This window comes from Zonotrichia leucophrys, chromosome 4, assembly GCF_028769735.1.
Source record: "Zonotrichia leucophrys gambelii isolate GWCS_2022_RI chromosome 4, RI_Zleu_2.0, whole genome shotgun sequence".
Classification (NCBI taxonomy): domain Eukaryota; kingdom Metazoa; phylum Chordata; class Aves; order Passeriformes; family Passerellidae; genus Zonotrichia; species Zonotrichia leucophrys.
In genome coordinates this window covers 65,809,930-65,828,166 of record NC_088173.1, presented here as the reverse complement: position 1 = coordinate 65,828,166, position 18,237 = coordinate 65,809,930, and the positions used below count along the sequence as shown (strand labels likewise).

The following is an 18,237-nucleotide window of genomic DNA, read 5'->3' as shown; positions in this document are numbered from 1 at the left end:
CATTCCAAGCAGCACCTCTGAAGTATCCAAATTTTTAAATATAGGACACAATGCAATGAGTAGCTTTATGAGATTTTATTTGGATTGATTTGGTCCCTGGAACATTGCTTTTTGTCTCTACTTTATATCAACTTTATTGATTCTCACATACTACCAACTGTCTTTTAACTCCCATGTTGGAAATATAAGTAGACTTAAAGGAAAATGTCATTTCCTTGCTAAAGAAAACAACAGGTGGGAAGATAGAAAAAAGAAAGAAAGCCGTGCCTTTGCAACAATAATTGGTCTACAGATATTTCACCTTTCACTACCTTTTAAGCCAGCAAAGGGTCTGAAAAGATGGGTAGGAAAACAAACCACAATATTCTGCTATCACAGTGCTCTAGAAACTTCAACTTCCATGTATTTGTATGTAATCACCTCCAACTCCTACTACTGCTGCTTTGTCAAGCTAATTAGCTGGAATTTTAACCACAGCCTTTGACTTGTCATTGTATGATGCTGTAGTTGCACTGCTATTTGTACATAAACTAGCTAAATTAGGGCATAAAGGTATATGCAACCAAGCTGCAATAAGGAAAACAGAAAATTAAGTCAAAAACTGGTAATTTCTCTAAGCAGTCATAATAAAGTTGCTAAATAATTAAAATTATAAAAATTCTCAGCACAGAAATATTTAGTGCAGGAATGAATTAAAATAAAATTGACATTGTTTACCAAGAAACCAAATAATTTGGGTTTCTTTGGCATATTTCATAAAGACTGTGATTTACATAAACAACTGTGGGAGGCATCTGATCATCATCAATTCCATAGCCTAATGTTAAAGGCTTTTCTGGAAGAAAAAGTAAGTGTAATTCCAGATTGCTTGTCTGGGTCTCTCTCTTCTATGATAATTGCTGCCACCACTGATCAGTTCAAACTCTGAATATTTTACAAGAAAGCGTTCACAATTATATTTAGGTGTTACACATACATAGATTGAGTTCAAGACACTCTCACCCAATTAAACACCACAGGGGATGTAATTATTTCTCTGTTTACTATCTCAATCCTAGTCAGTCTGAAGTGCTGAACTCTTCATGGTAGTGCCAAATAAGATTACTCAGCAAGCACAGGAAACTTTATTTTAGATTTGTATTCTAGATTTAACCTACATTAAATATTCTTCATTAAGTACTGAACTTAAATTCTGCCTTAGTCACTGACTCCTTCTATATTTACATCTATAGATGGGGAAAAAAATAGTAAAATATGGGATTGAAGGAGAAAAATGTGAGGGGATGCCTGAGGTTGTGACCTAGCTGGAGAAAGCAGAGTCAGAACAGAAGATGAGAGGAGGTTGAGAGTTCTATACAAGCAATTTTCTCAGAGGTGCAGGGTTTCTTTGGATGTTCAGTGTTACATGGCGTGTAATTTTTGAATCTCTGCATTGACTTTATAGAACTTAAACAAGCTTCTTAGATATGAAGAAATCTCTGAGAGATTTGATTTGCCAGATTCCAACAGCGATGAGGATTAGTGTTTGTACTATAGCCCACCACAAAATATTGCTGTTGGTTTCTTCGCTTGTTTTCCGAAATTTTTCTTCACGCTCCTGGAGAATAAAGGAAAAGCATAATAATTACCTTTTGCCATCTGTATGCTTCATGGTAACTAGAAAGGCATGCCTCTTCTGCAGAGTGGTGAACAAAACCATTTTTCCATGTGGATAAAAATGAAGGTTTGTACTTATCTGTGTGGTGGATGTGTGCACAAATCAAAAGTGAGAAGCAGGCACGCTGCATCCTGGAGCAGGAAGGTAAACAGAGCTTCCTCTGTTCCCAGCAGATGCATTGTGCTAAACATGTTCCATCAGTACAGATTTTAACCTGTTTAGGTTTGTGTCATTTGCTGTCAAGGGCCCTTTTGCAGCCAAATTTCTGGTTTTGGGTAACAAGTTGATCCATTTCAAACTGGGTAACGAGTTTTGGGGAACGAGTTGATCCATTTCTCAGTCTATCTGTGTGCACATAGAAAGTGACTGGGTGCACACCTGTTTGAAGAAGGGATGTACAAATGTACAATTCATGGGGATTTATAAATACACACTCAGTCGTTTCCTTCCCCACTCAGTGGAGTTTGTGCACCCAGGGCAGTGTGGAAATACCAGCATCACCCACAGTGGTTCCTGCCACCAGCTCAGCTGCTGTGGCCGAGTCTGACCAAGAAAACCCTGCTTGGAAAATCCTGCTTTAAAATAACACCTGCTGCTAGAAAATAACACCTGCTGCTACAAGCATGAGCCCACAGTGATTAATAGTTTTATGTAACCCCTAAAAAATATTTTGCAAGGTAATAGAGACTATTTTGGTTAAATATCTATAGATTTTTATGAGTTAGTTAAAAACAGCCCTGCAATTGGATAATAAACGTCATAATACTTCATAAATCAATAAGCCTATGTACAATATTTTTTAACATTTACATTAGGGGACATACATACTCTTTCATACTCTTGTTCTCTGGTTACATGATGAATTTGCTCAATTAGATTCTCTAGTCTGACATTAACTTCATTCACTTTGTCTTTGGCTTGAATAGCAGATTCATCCAAAAAATGTTCTCCAACTCTGATGTCCAAGTGGGTGCGCTGCAAAAAGAAAAAAATGTTCTCATTAATGTATCTTCTGCTTTTTCAAAGTTCCTTAGAATAAAAATGAAACAATTTCCCCTTAAGATCATTGCAGGAAAATATTTTTAATTGCTTATAAAAATTAGAATTCCTCCTAAATTTGGATTCAGGTGGAAAATTTGAAGGGTTTCTTAATTTTATTTTTAAATTAGTTATATAAAATTTACAACCTTCACTAATGTTAGGGCATTATTTTATGCTAGTATTGGTTCAACTGCCATTAAAATGTTGCCTTTGTCCAAAATAGTTTTTAAAAAAAGACTGCTCATTATAATTCACTTTTCATCCTGATATTGCAGAAATTACTATTTTTAATAGTACTGTTGGAGGCTTTTTACAAATGCACTTCTAGGTTCCCTCACATAACTGTTTTCTTCCCATTATTTATCCAAGTTGGAATATCTCCCAATATCCTCCAGGCTGTTGTATGATCTATGGCAAAAATGCCTCAAGCCAAGCAATAGAACCATGGAAAGAAGAGAGAAAAATGGAATTTGCCATTATGCAACTTATTTTGGCATGCATAAAAAATTCTACTAAAACTAGTAGAACCTTCTCCTATAAGCCAGTTAGTATCTAAGAGAAAATAAAAAGGTTTTAGCCAAACAAATAATCTTCAAAACCCTAGAAATTGATATTACCATATTAGAAGTTAGGTCTGCTCAGAGATCAGCCACAAATGAAGAGGGGATTTTCTTGCAGTTGTGTTGGTGTTACCTAACTGTATAGGTAGAAATCCATCTCACAACCTTGTGGAACTTTAATTTCTTTATTTTTGTTTGAAAGAGTTTAGATAACCATATGGTTCTTACAAAGAACAGTTAAAGATTTACCTTCACTAAAGAATGTTTTTTCTTTTGTGACCTTTATTCCTCCAGATATAATTTAAAAGGACAATATTTTTGTGTTCTCAAACAAACAGCATTATTTAGTATTTGTGATATTCATGTTCTCCTTCCCTGCATCTGTTGGCTTCTTTTATATAGGATGGCCAAAACTCTACATGGTGCATGTATCATGTAAAATAATGCTAATGCACCCCCATCTATTCCAGATAAAATCACCTGCACATCCTCAGAATCACATTCATGCTGCATAGTTAACTGTGGCCAACCAAAGCTTCATCCCCCTTACTCTCTCTGGTTGATAAGCCCCACAATTATTTTTTTTATGATTAGAGCTAATTGCTTTTGCAATGTATATGATTAAATTTCCATTAATTTCTATCAATCACCCTGTAAGAACACCTTGTTCTTCCAGTGTAATAATCCTACTCCAGTATTGTTATTTCTGTGTTATCTACATGTTTCTGAAGTGCACAGCTAGGATGAGATTTAACTTACCTTAACTCATTTAGAAGATGATATTTAGCTGGTTATTTAACTCTTTTGCTGCCAGCTGAAGAGAAAAGCCCCAAATCACTCTAGAGAGTAATTCTCTCCTGGTTTTGGGAAGCAGCGAATTGATAAAATTTCAAAACAGTATTTATAAATTTTTTTTGCCGCAAGAAAAAAATTTTTAGAGCCATGCTATCACCTCTGATGGCTTTTTTTTCCCCACAAATCTGCATTAAAACCAACTTTGCTGGGAGTAGACAGTAACAAGTAGGCTGACATATTCTTTATTCAAATATCTTTCAAAAACTAAAATATTACATTTCCATTGGCAATCTGATCTAAGTTACTGAATACATGGAATATCTTTATGTCAAATGCTTGTGTTGGTCAATCTTTAATATTTGTCTTTTGGATTCAAATTATTTGTTCTTAATTATCAGACTCTTTCACATTCAAAGCACAATACAAGCATTAAATCTCTCTATCCTTAGTCCTGCCTCTTGAATGCTGACTTTTAAAATATGATAACAGTCTTTTTATCTTTTTATCTGCATAATTCTATGTTTACTTTCCTTAATCTCTAAAAAACGTTGAATTATCTGCTAGAAGCTAGACCAACTTCTAATCCAGTTTGAAATCTCTGCTATTGGTAATGATTTCTACTGTTCCAACAAAGACCATTTAGGAAATACACCTACCAGTTTGCTTCCTGCAATCACCACAAATCTTGTGGAGTTAGACTGGAAACAGATGATGTGCTCCCCAGAGATGTAGGATGTAAAAGTAAAGGTCCCTTGTGGCCCATACAGTTTTGACAGCAGTACCTGCAATTTAGATATAGGCATTGGGTTTGTAATTTATAATTACCAATAAATAAATCAAAAAACAGTACTGTGAATTGAATGCAAAAAGGAATCAGTGAAGCTGCTGACATCATTAAATTTATCCAAATTTCAGAACACATTTAGAGAAAACGAAACAATTTTACCTCACAGTGAACATGAAAATATTACAGAATTTTGCAATGTACAAAAGCCAATGAACTCTAAAGCATTCAAAGTCTGAAAACTGACACCTTGCTTAGGTGGGGCCATAAGCTGGCCACTGCTGGAAAAGCTCACACCCCAGGCAGCTGCTCTGCGTGAGGGCTACAGCAGCCTCGGTGAGCTTGACTTTGGGTTTTGTTTATCATCAGCACTCCTTTCTGCTGCCCCAGTGGATTCTGTACCATCTGACTTCATTAGTGAATTTTGGGGTTTTATTTTTCATTTACCTTTTTTTCTCAGTTGTCACTAATTCTTCTTATTGACACTGTTTCCCAGATCTGGTAGTAATGCAAAAATTGTCCATACACATATTTATCAAATATCATAATTTTTTTTACTTTTGTCTTTCAGCATCAAAATGTTGAACTAGCTGGTAGACTGTAGATTTATTTCTTCCTCAGAAGTGTCTTTTATTTTTAGATAGTGCTGCCTGCCAGTGCCAGAAGTCAAGTCGTAAATCGTAGAGAAACATTCATAAAGCATTTTTACCTCACCAGTAGGGCTTGTGACAGTCACAAACATTCCCAAACCAGGAGCAGATTCAAGAAAGTCATGTGTATGTAAATCCCAGCGTTGTACTTTGTAATTCCCTGAATAAAAACAGAGATAAATCTGTTAAGTAAAACATAGCTTAACATTAAACATCTTTGATGCTTTTTCAGGAAAAATAGAAATATGTATATATTTAATGTGTTTATGATTAGTATTATTCAGGGGTACTTCATAACAGTGAAATGCAATAAATTTTTACTACAGTAGAAAATGTTCTAAAGTACTACAAAAAAGGGTTAATAAGAAAAACTTTCTAATTACTTTAATGCTCTGGGAAGTTTAGCCTCTAGAAGGCACACTGAGACCTCCAAAAGCATAATGTACTGTACTACATCATATTTTATGGATTGTCTTTCACTCGTGTCATATTATTTTTTAAAAAAAGATTAATTTGTATTATATTTTATTATCCCCTTGAATCTTACATTTACAGTCTTGTAGATTAATTTAATGTGCTTCTCGTATCAGAGGAGAAATGGAACTTCAGTGCATCGTGAATTGTCTCTTTTCAGACCAGCACTTATCAAAAAAGTAACTTTCCCATTCATATGGGGAAAGCCATGTTACAGAAATCCTGATATCAATGAGTACACCAGTCAGAACGTGCAGAAGCACGCATGGAAGCAGCAATTCCACAGCTGTAGAATTAAAAACCATTCTTTTTGCTCTGTTTAGTCAGTAAAGCACTCTGAAAACCTGCTTTTCTTTGTGTGATGTATACACACAATGTTTGAGGACTTTAAACCTAATCCCTGCTGCAGGGAGTTCTTTTCAGAGTGCCCTTTTCTGGTTTTTTACCATATTCATCAGTCACAGAAATTGCTGTTACATTTCCAGTTACCTTTGTTACTGCATGAGTTAGATCATCATAAAGCATTGACAGGTACCTACCAACTACCAGGGTGTCGCTGGGAATATCTTCAATTATGCATTTCTCTTCTCTTTCTCCCATGTGAAAATACAGAGCGAGTGAAAAAGAAATCCAAAAGTTCATAAGAAATCCTATTAATTTGCTTTTCATGTTTTTTATATATCCCTGCTGTACTGCTTTTGAAGATAGTTACATCCAAGTGCCTGTAGTCCTGTGGTTGTTCCTTGTTTGCTGCTTATCAGAGTATTTTTGAGAGAGAAAAAAACCTGTGAGAAAAGGCAGCTGCTGGTTACACATTTATAAATAACTACAGCATGTTCTGGAGAATGAGATAACATGGAAAAGACACCTTTAAAATTCTTTCTTCTTTCCCAGCATCTAGATTAAAATTTATTTTATACACTTAGAAGAGCATGAAACTGAAAGGGCCTCTCCAGTGCTTGAGATCAGTTCCCTGGATTACTGTAGGCAACTATATTGGCTACCTCTTTCCATAAACTGCTATATTTTCAACTTAAGTTATTATTTCCCATCAATTCTGGGTGATTATTCTAGAACTTCACCCCTCCTTTATTAAGCAAACTTTTAATTTCCATCCTAAATCATTGTACAAATGTAGGCACCTGCTTAAAACCCACAGGCACTACATAAGAGAACTCTAAAGAAGTCGAAAGAACTTGAATAAGTTCTTGAATAATAATCAAATAATCCATTAAGTAATTAAATAACATTAGTGAATATGATATTGCAGGGAAAAATAACAACATGAAAACTTTCAGATTAAGATTTTTTATATAGGAATGGCTATTTCTTAAATACTTCCTAGTACATTCTCTGAAGAAAGTTGTAGTATAAATCAAACAGTGATTGAGGTTCTTATTTTTTTTCTTTGTACTAATATAGACAAATGTGTATGTCTGATGACAAACTCATTTATCACTCAAATGTTCCTTGTCCTGTAAGTGTAGATCACTCTGTCTGAAATCTGGGCCTGAATGGTCATTTTCCAGCAGGGAGGACCCACCAGTGGGGTCATTTCCAGTCAGGAGGACCCATCTTTCCACATAATATTTATGTTATCCCAATTGCATCAGAGCACATATTTTTCTTGTGTCAAAGAAGAGGGAGGCACAGCCCTTCATCTTCAATATCTGTAACCTAAATAAAAACGTGGGGATAAACTCCTACTGGATTATTTCACATCTGCAGGAGGACTGATTCATGTTTGTTACCCTTCACTGCACCTGCCATCTATGGAGTTGTCTCAGTAAAGGAATGTCTGTGTAGCACTGGCACAGGCTTTGGACCATCCTGGGTCCTCTCCATTTCACAGCATGCAGTATCTTCATGGAAGTTGTAGCACAAGTATAAGTTCACCTCCAAAAGTCACCCATCAGCATCCCCCTATTGAAAGGTTGTCAGATGAAGAGAACTGATTCCTTACACATTACTGCTTTGACTCCATATGGATAGAGGGATAAAAATTGCATCTCATGCCTGTTGAATCCTTAGGAACGTCAAGGGGGATGTTAGGACTCCTTTACTACTTCAGCACTTATCAATCAGAAATAATTTTATATTATACAGGATATCATGATAATATTGGACTTTTTTCCCTCTACCACAGGAGATGTTGAATGTCATGCACCTGCATAAATTCCCATGCCACACTCATACCTGCAGGAAATCAAGGTTTGGCTGCAGTTTGTGAGCTACTTGACCTATCATCTTTTTAGCTTTTTGTTGAGGACTTGTGACTTCCAAAGTTCTGAGTTCCAGTGGTAGAACACAGGATAAACAAAGTGACGCCACTTTATCCTTCACTCTGCCCAGACCCATTGGAAGAGACACATTTCTTCTGTGCTTTTGGCTAGCAAATGCTGGCATAGGAGGGCTGCTGGACTTCAAGCAAACAAAAATAATTCAGTCACCAAGTAATCAGGTTGTTGTGCAGCATACTGAGAGCTTTCATCTCAGCCATTCAGAGTTCTGGAAATTGTCACGGACACAACTTCTGCAAAAATCCCATTGAACAACATCTGACTGATACCAGAATCGCTGTATTGAGTGTTAGATTTATTTCTTGGGAGTGTTAAATATTGTCATGGAATAGTCTGAGTTACTTTATTATGTTGGATCATTCATGACAGATCAGTTATTCCCAATGTACTTCAATTACCTGGGACTGGGAATATAATGAAATGAAGCTTTTAGCCTTGAATAACATCAGATACTGTCCAATCTTTTATTTTCACATTTATTCCATTATAGGAATTTAATTGCATGTGGATTACTTTTTTAGGACCACAGTTTAATTCTGTGGTAATTTTTTTGTTACTACACTTTGCCATTAACCACATCTTTCATTCTGCAGAACATCTGCCAAGGCATCAGAGCTGATTCTAAGATATTCTTGAAAAGTATTGTCTTTACAAATCCATTTAAAGCTTCTTTCCAGAGTGTTTTCTGAGATTAGCTTAACCCAGGAATTAATTTGCCTATTTCCTTCCCTAAATCTCTTGCATTTTGGACCTCAGCATCTTGGCTGCCAACCATCTGTAACATGAGAAACAAGGGAAAAGGAAGGAAGAGCTTTCTGTGTTTCTTCCTGGTCCCAAAATCTTTAAGGGAATTCCAAGGCTGCTGAAGCTACAAAGTCCTAACAACATCTGAGCAGGGATAATGTTCCTCACGAATGAGTTTAATAGATAAATACTATCAGAAGTGTGCTCCATCACTAAAATGCATTTCATTCCCTGTATCCACAGTCTTGCCAAGGGATGGCTCCATCCCTGTGGTTTCAAAGGGAATACCTGGAATTATATTTATGGCCAAGCAATGCACAGGGGCATCCTTAAAGAATATATTTACCAAGGTCTCCTGAATTTACTGCTTACAAAAATCCCCATCTCCAGGTGACTGGCTGCATAGGAAACTTCTGTTTTTGAAGGAAGATGCAGTGAATATTCATGTGTAAACACCCTAAAATAGTAAAGTTATGTAGCACTGACGGGAGTTTTTTGAGATGTGCTGGTTACATATTCTCTTTCTACTCCTTGTCCTTATCTCATCCTTTCTCCTTCAGTGTCCTTTGGAAAACTTTTGTATCCAGGAGTTTGAGCAAACACTGGGACTCCTCCACTCAAATTAAATCTTGTAGGAGTGAAATCCCAGTTTCAGGTCGTGTATGTTAATACAAATGCAGGTATTCTTTTACTGGGTCTGGGCCTTTATTTATCCTGGGCATGTGAAGAAGGAAAACTGTAGTGTTTAGAGAATTTCCAGGAAAGTATCTCAAAGGATACCTTGTGGGTTTTCAGTTTGGTTTTCCTAAGGCATAATTTAGAATTGCATCTGATATCTGCCCAAAAACTTTATTGAGCTTAATTTTTCTCTTGACAACCAATTTGAAATAAACTCCTACCCTCTGAGAATATTTAAATATATACTACAATATATGCTTATGTTTTCTGATAGGATGATAAGTGTGTAAACAGGTAGTAAATAAGTGTAACAGAAAACATAGAATGGTTAAAACTAATAAAAAGAAGAAAGAAAAATACTAACAATTAAGTAAACACATAATAGTGTAGCAACACTACTCACATTATAGAGTGGAAATAGAGGGAACTTAAAAAAATAGTAAGTGTGCAATTTTGTGATTGAGCAACTTGTATAAGTGAACTATTTTGAACAAACAGTGGGAATCTGAAGAATGAGAGAAGAGCAGAAATTCCTACACTTAGTTCTAACAATTGTGTATTTATCAGCATTTGCAGGACCAGTGAAGTTTAGTCTGATAAAATTTCAAATTTATTTGTGTCTTTGCAAGATATCTCTCCTGGAAAAAGAAATACAGAGAAATGTTTAAATGTTTCAGCTCCATGGAGAATACAGTGTGCTCTTTTAAGGACAAGTGAAATTATCTTGTATTTGGGATATTCTGGGAAACAACAAATCAACTCTGCTGTTCAGTACCTGTGCTGTATATTTGTAAAATTGCAGTGTGCTGTAAAAGTTTTTGAGCTGACTTTAAACTTACTCTGAATTGAATTAGTATTATTCCAAAATTCTTTTCCTAGTTGGTAGCCACAGCTCTTCATAAGACGTGTTATATTAATTTTATAAGTTATTTGAGCATTAAAGCTTGCAGTCAGGAACAGTTTCTGACATGTGTTTTGTTAGAGTTGTGCATACCTTAATTTTAGGTGATATATACACAAATAGCAGCAAACACATATAAAGAAACATGGACACATTTACTGCATATATAAGGTTAATGATATAATTTATGCTATGGTCAGTAACAGTGTTAACTTTGAAATTTCAAGTTGTCTAATGAAGGACACACACCAACAATCAGCTTTTGAATCTCAGCTAACACTTGTAATTCAGCTCAGATGTTTTCTACTACTATCCACACTTCAGATTTTTTTCTAATAATTTTGTTGGCTGAGTGTTCTCATGGCAGTTGTTCTTCTCATTTTTGAGAAAGAAAAATAAAAAGACATTTTCATATATTCAAAAGTCTCAAGACAAGTTTACTCAGTTCCATTATTGTCTTAACCACACTGCAAATATCTGGTCACTCTGACTTTTGTAAGTAGTTTCTGAGGAAATGCACATTAAGCAAGGTTAGAAAGATGACAAAAATGCCAATAAATTATAAAAACATAATTTAGAAGGAAAAACTATTTTCTAGGTATAAATAGGTGTAGATAAACAAATTACAATATTTAAGGAGGTTATTAGTTTAGACTTTGTGATTGAAAGATTTTTTCTGTGAAGTAAAAATGTGAAGTACGATCTTCCCAAATGTCTTCTTTTCTGCCACTAGAGGGTACTCCAAGAACTTACAGTGTATTTGGAGGAAGGATTTATTTGGGGGTTTTGTTCTTTAAACTATCCAGTACTGTGTCCTACCAAACCATAGGAATTTAACCCCCAAAAACTTGATATTAAATAAAAACTTTCAAACCCACTCTAATGCAGCTTTTCAGCAAAATAGTGCAGCGTATCCAAATGATAAAGAACATTGATTGACATGTAGTTCAGATTTAAACTTATCCTACTTTTAAATTATCTTCATTATTATCTTTTCTTTATTTCAGACACAATTTTCTGGTTCACACGCTGTTTCTTCATCCAGGTTCGGACAAGGCATTCCATTGTTGGCGGGCTGAAGGAGAACAAAGCGGGTTCTGATCTTGGTGCCGGTTTCCCTGCAGAGCCCTCTGCAGAGCCCCCAGGAGGACCATTGGGACACCTCGCAGTCCAGGGGTGTTTCTGCAACACAGCAGAGAGGGAGCTTTACAGCGAGCGGTGCTTGAGTCAGATACACACTTGGGAAAGCATTAAGGAATGATGGTCAAACAGCATCCTTTCTTATACAAACCACATGTGATATCCATCAAATCAGTGTGTGGTCTCATCAATTAGAAAAAAAAAAATCTGGTTTCAGCTCCTAAACTCATTCTATTGTTATTGCAATCTAGAGCCTGTCTGAGGTATTTCATCAGTTCTGAAGCATATTATGTCTTGAATGAAAAACAGAATTCCTTAAAAGAAAACTATGCTTAATATGATTTTACTCAAAAGATTGAATTAGAAAATATTAACTGTCAATTTTTATAACTCATTTTCCTTTTCATGACTAACTAAAACACTAAGATTAAAGCTTTTCTCTGATTTACTTAGGTATATTTACATTTCTTTGCAGGCAGCTATTGTTACTAGAGTTGTTCATATCAAAATCCATTTTACTTTTGTTCCAATTTGCTTTGGAAATAAAATCCCATTTTTTATCATCTTGCTATTTTTTGGTCTGTACACTACTCTTCCCTTTTCCAATAAGGATATTCTGTCACTAGAAGCTTTCTAATGCTGAAAGGATTTCAATATAACTTTCACTCAGTGCAAGAAAAGAAGTTAGAAACTCTGAAGTGCTATCCGTAATGTATGCTTTTATCTAAAGTAAAAATCATCAAAAGTAGGTGAATATTCCTTAGCAGGCTAAATTAAAATACTGCTTGTCACAGGAAGTGGCATCAAAGCTGCCTGTGCCAGCATTTGTGGGTAAGAGAGGTGTGCACAAGGCCATCCTTTAATGCCACACTAAAGATGTAACACCTGGGATAAATTTCTGGCGTTACAGAACTCACCACTTCTGCTGTCATCACTCATTCCTGGGTTTCCAGAGGGAATGAGCGACACTGCTTGACCTCTGGTAATTAAATCTGCCCTTTTGATTCCACAATAAGTTTTTAAACTGGTTTAATATACTGGTTCATAGACAAGAAAGAGAGATTTGTGATTAAAAATTATATTTCAAATACTATACTTTAAATGCAGCTTTAAATTTATATCATGAACAGTGCCAAATGTTCCTTTCAAATCTTATGGGAAGGATATATAACTGTAAATGAGATGTGTAACACCCACTTTGCTATGTATTGTTTACAAATAGGAATACATTAAACCACTATAAATTGATAAGTACATTTATTAAATTATTAATAACACAATAACTGAGCAGAGAATAAGCTGTATTTTAATGGTTGTAAGGTGACCAGCAGAGTGCTACAGACTTGCCATCTCCAGACAATCTGGAGAAGCTTCTGGAACATGGCAGCTCTTTTGGGAATACATTGGTCCCTTGGAGCAAATACTGTGTTAACAATATATGTATTTTAATTCAGAGATTTGAAAATCACCCTTATGATTGACTTGAGTCAGTAGTTTGCACTTCTTCCTATCTATTCAAGATTATTAGCTAATATTTTTGAGAAAATGAAAATGAGAGAGAACTTTATTTTTGTTATCAGGATTTATGTTTCCATTGAAAATATGTCCAAATAAATCGAACTATACAAATTTATTGCATATAACTGCCAAGCTCTGACCCAGAAAGAGACAGCAATAATGGTTCTTGGCTTCATTGTCATGTAAAACCTTAAGGATGAGTATTTACTTCAAAGTTGCAAAGACTTTGGGAATGCTGATTCTGATTGAGTGTCATTTGTTTCTTATAAAATTCACTGAGCTACACTGATACAAAGGCTTGGGTAGCTCTTACTCTGGATATGGCCCAGTCCTTTGAACCACAGCTGAAATATGCAGTCCCTTACTTATTCTTTCAGGAATTCTCTTTCATGTCAACTGGCTTGTTTTATTTCCCATTTGTGAGTCTGGAACTATTCCTGTGCAGATAGGAGAATATTCTGCCTGATCACCTGTTTCACCCACATCACCTGCCAGATTTCCACATACGCCTGAGTGAATGGAAATAACAGAATTGAGAACATCTACTAATCACTTACCTGAGACAGTGTCTATTATTTCATTGCTTTTAGCTGGAAGATTAATAAAAGGTGCAGAAAGACCTAGCTGGGTTTTCTTTATTTTCACCATTGTTACTTGAGCAATTGGTGGCAAAATTTTGAGTTTGGGATAATAAAATGAGTTTGCTGGGTGACTTGGAGAGGAACAAGTGATCTGTAAAAAAAAAAAACAAAAGAAGGGAATATTAAAAAAAAAACCTAAGAAGGTAACTGTAAAATCATGTTTGCAAATCATGCTAGTACTTTTTGGCAAATAATTTGCATACAACCAGTTTCTATGAACACATAGTTCACATAACTGTCCTGGTCAGCCCAGAATTTTTAATTCAGGGTACTGGACTGGATACAGAACTGTGGTAGGAGGTCCTGCAAACACAGTAATGTATGAAAAGGTTTGACAGAAGGAACTGGATGTTATTACAAGAAGAATACATGAGTATTAAACAATAATATTAGGTATGCTATAAGAGCTGCCATATGGATATTAGAGGCCAAATGCTTCTCTCTTCCTTTCCTCATTACTCATTAGCACAGCATTTGTTGCTAGAAAAACTCACCTTTAAGAAAGGATTAAGTGAACACTTACAGTATTCAAACCATTTGAATCAAAATCCTTCATTTACCACCTCTCTTAAATGGCAAAAGCAAAGTATGGGGCATAGAGAGGATGAAATGAGCAAAAGAGATGGAAAGCAATGTCACCACAGTGAAGTTCTCTGCTTTCCTTTAGGTCCTTTCCCTCAAATGTTGCAGTTTCAGGTTTCAGCAGTGCTTTCAACTGAAAACTCCTCCTCACAGCAGTATTCACTACTAAGAATTTTCCTGGTTAGATTCACATTTGGTGATGTCAGAACTTTTGTATTTTCATTTTCCTGGCACTTTAAGGATTGTTAAATATCATCTACAAAAATTGTCAGCTTTTCCAAAAAACGTAGAGACAAATTCTCACGGACCATTTACATTTACCTAATAAATTTCAAAGATTCAGAAGATAAACAAAAGCAGTAGGTTTATCAGCTGTGTAATAAATCCACATATAGAGAGCATCAGCCCTCTCAAATGCTGAAACCAGTTTCACTATTTTAGGTGAGTTATCTTTTAAAGGGAAGACTCAAAACATATCAGTATGAAGTGCTAAACTATGCCCATGCACCTACCTCTGTAACTGTGTCCTGTGGAATAGTGGCAAAGTTTGGGGAGGAAAATGTGAATCCACTGTCAGTTCCAGCATCATATGGAAATAGATCCACTGATACTTCATCCATCCAGTGGTCTCCCTCACAGAGATTTAGGCTGTCAATGCCCACAAACCAGTCAGGGCTGGGAACAATTCGTACAACGAACGAAACCTAATGAAACAAAATGATCCATCAGGATTGCATCACTTGCTTTGGAATGCTGCAGTCCTGCTTTTAGTAATTTTCACTCAAAGTTTTTGAAATAATGTCATTTTGCTCTTCTACTTCATAGATGCTGTACAGTGCTCCCTGCAATGTGACATGCTTTTTAGTAATTCTTTTTCATGATGCTGTTTCTACAAGTGAGAACTCAAATATTTAATTTTGGTTGCTGGTAACATAAAATAAACTTTGAAATGAGTATGTACATTTACTTACTAAGGGATGTCTTGGATGTGCTTCTAATTCAGTTGAGGTTTGTCCTGTACCACTGGAAATTGCAGGAGCAGAGAAGATTCCGTGTACACTCTGAATTTTCTCTCCAGCTTCTTCTATTTCTTTCATTAGTGCCCATGCTTCACCCTTTTCAGCAAAATCACGTACACCATTGCTGGCATATTCATTTTTTTTCCACATGCTGTAGTCAGAACTATGAGTAACACCTATTTGAGTGAATACATGGCATGACATAAAAGTCTGATTTAAAGTGTCCCTATTTCTTCATTTTCTCTGTTTTATTTCTGAGTTTAAAAAAATGTGTATAAAATTGAGTGAACACTAAAACATTTGGCTTATCACTGCTTCTTTCAGCTGCAGCCAATTGGAAACAGAAGTCAATTGAAAACAGTTGGAGATTTTTGAGAACACTGTGGATACTTCAATATCTGCATCTCATCCTTAATAACTTTGGGGTTTTTTTGGGTTTTTTTTCCTTTTTCATTTCTTATCTTACATAACCACTAAGGAAAAAGAGACCACAGAGGTCAGGAGGTTTATCTGCTCTTAGCGCTGTGCGTATTCACTCACCCAGCAAGGATGACCACTGGGCTGGGGGCCTGTAGAGCGGGTACTGCTTGGGGAAGGCAGTCTGACTCCATTTCCCTGTGAAGATGATCCTGTACTTAGCGAGTTGCTCTGCTGTGCAGAGAGCATCCTCGCCCACAGGCAGGCTGCTGCCACAGCCCAGCACTGCCACAACAACTGTCCAGAGAACTTTACAGCACCAGCAGACAAACATCAGGTTTTCCATTGCCTTCCGCGCGAAAAGAGAGAAAAAAAGTATTAGTCATATTAGTCACTCCAAACTCAAAAATTAATAGCAGTTACCTAATAAAATGTAATGTGACATGAGTTATAGCCAAAGAGAAGGCAGATATCTGGAACGCTAAAAATTGCTGTACTTCTGAAAACATTACTATAATGCTTTCAGATTTGTTATTTCCATGCTATATACTACAAACCTGTAATTTTACCTGGGACAAATGTTTCTAATAAAAATGAAAATAAAAATATCTTATCCTTGTCCATAGTACTACCTCAGAGAAAAATCTGTTTCTGATTTTCTTTTGAAATCTGATTAGAGTCACATCTTGATTTAATTAGAGTAGCAACTGTTTCTGTGGAAAACATTAGTGGTATATTTATTCTTCTAAAGATTAAATTGCAGGTTACTTTGCCAAAAGAAATGATTTATTTTAAATTTGTGTTCTACAAAGGCTGTTTTATAGCACAACATTTAAAGTCAAATAGATTTCGTATTTATATAAATTACTTTGCTGTCATAATGTGAATTCAAAGCATTGTAATTCCTTTAGGTTGTTTAAACTACATAGTTTAAAAAAATCAGTATTTTTTTACAGTTACTGTCATAGGTTGTGCAAATTTTGTTTTTAAATTAACATGCTAATTGCATCAGACTGTTGAACTCCACCAATTGTTTAAAATAACAGCCTTAAAACTGATTTTTAAATGTCTTTGTCCTTTGAGAAAACTATACAATCTTAAGTAAATCACTAATAATACATTAGTTTGTAAAAATATCTATGAATACTCACTAAATATTCCTCTGGAGCAGTGGCAGGGGGAGAGCACCTGCTTTTGCTGGCAGCTGAGTTGGTCTGCAAGAGAAGACAGTAGGAGTCTTGCTATTTATGCCTGAAGAGGGTCCCTTTGGTCCAACAATTATTGCAATCTTTAGACTTTCCAGGTTTGCAGAAATCGTGCCATCTTCTTGTTTGCAGTGCCTCTGGATGGACTAGCAGAGGTTTCCTGTCTGTCAGCTGCTTCAGATTCCTTATCAGAAGACGGAGATGCCGAAAAGACAAAACGCTTTTTAAAAATACCTTGGATTCTTAGTAACAGTTTGAGTTTTCTGGTGCCTTTGCAGTTCTTTGCTCTTATTAATGCCTCCAAGCTATACAAATGAACTGATTCCAACACTGAAATAGTTCTAGTGAATACTCTTTAAATGAGAAACATGTTTTCTTGTAAGTTTTATTGTCTGACAGATGCTCCTTCCAAACATTTACAGAGAGCTTGCTCACTCTCACACACCATATGTATGTGTTCAAATAAAAGGGGTGAGGCAGCTAAAAATGTCAAGAGGAAAAAAAAGTTACATTTCATAATTGCACATACTCACACAGACTGTGTCTCCTGCAAATATGAATTAATTTAAAGTAGTACAGTGTATATTTTTGTGTGTACAGTACTGTATGCTGGATGATGAAAGGGCTCTGTAACATTGTGGTTTCTTTGGAAAGAGTGGTTTTGGGAAGCTCAGAGATTTTTCTTAGCTGTCTTCAGAGTAAAAAGCCCCAAATAAAAATCTCATTATTGCAGTTAGATCACACATCCTCTATAGTGCAGTACATATGCCTACATCATTAAAAACTTTTAAATCGTTTATGAAAAAATAAGCATTATAGAGTGACCCAATTAAAAAATAATGTTTAATCTTTATTTATTTTCCCAACTGCTTTTCAAATAAGGGAAAACAGAGGGCTTTGTGCCAAACCTGTAATGTTAACAAATGCTATTGTGGCTAATCAGCAATTGAAAAATTTACAGTGAACCATGAAAATAATATTTCATAGAGTTTTCTTTAGCAATTGTGAGGAATGCCACTTAAGTACTTCCCCAGATCTCTAACATGATGGTGCAGCATGTGGGAAAAGACCCAAACAAACCCAGTTATTTTCCAGATGCAGCTCCCAGGGCATCACAGGTTCAGCACACAG

At 35.7% G+C, this 18,237-nt stretch overlaps 2 protein-coding genes across 4 annotated transcripts; both read right to left on the bottom strand.

The window, feature by feature from the left end:
* Positions 1–1,447: 1,447 nt before the first annotated feature.
* LOC135447506 (transmembrane emp24 domain-containing protein 11-like) lies at positions 1,448–6,818 on the bottom strand. Its single transcript, XM_064712435.1, is given in 6 exon segments — positions 1,448–1,597; positions 2,486–2,632; positions 4,710–4,835; positions 5,547–5,647; positions 6,501–6,668; positions 6,671–6,818. Coding segments are annotated over 6 exon segments (840 nt in total).
* A 3,479-nt stretch (positions 6,819–10,297) lies between these two features.
* On the bottom strand, positions 10,298–17,177 carry SPON2 (spondin 2). Of its 3 annotated transcripts, none has more exons than XM_064712431.1 (6): positions 17,053–17,177; positions 16,025–16,250; positions 15,437–15,660; positions 14,978–15,169; positions 13,800–13,974; positions 10,298–11,766 (listed from the first exon to the last, which is right to left on the bottom strand). In XM_064712431.1, the coding sequence occupies exons 2-6, from the start codon at positions 16,245–16,247 to the stop codon at positions 11,588–11,590; spliced, it is 993 nt and encodes a 330-aa protein (XP_064568501.1). In that variant the 5' UTR covers positions 16,248–16,250; positions 17,053–17,177; the 3' UTR covers positions 10,298–11,587. The 3 variants fall into 3 exon arrangements, with proteins under 3 accessions (XP_064568501.1, XP_064568503.1, XP_064568504.1); XM_064712433.1 differs by having other exon boundaries at positions 15,437–15,580; XM_064712434.1 differs by lacking the exon at positions 17,053–17,177 and having other exon boundaries at positions 16,025–16,257.
* Between the last annotated feature and the right edge of the window lie 1,060 nt (positions 17,178–18,237).

Bases quoted from the DNA above. Each gene is read 5' to 3' on its own strand.
- SPON2 (XM_064712431.1), bottom strand. From the start codon at position 16,247: ATGGAAAACCTGATGTTTGTCTGCTGGTGCTGTAAAGTTCTCTGGACA. The intron at 15,661-16,024 runs GTGAGTGAATAC...TCACTCAAATAG, and splicing joins CCAGTGGTCATCCTTGCTGG to GTGTTACTCATAGTTCTGAC. The intron at 13,975-14,977 runs GTAGGTGCATGG...TTTTTTTTACAG, and splicing joins CACAGGACACAGTTACAGAG to ATCACTTGTTCCTCTCCAAG.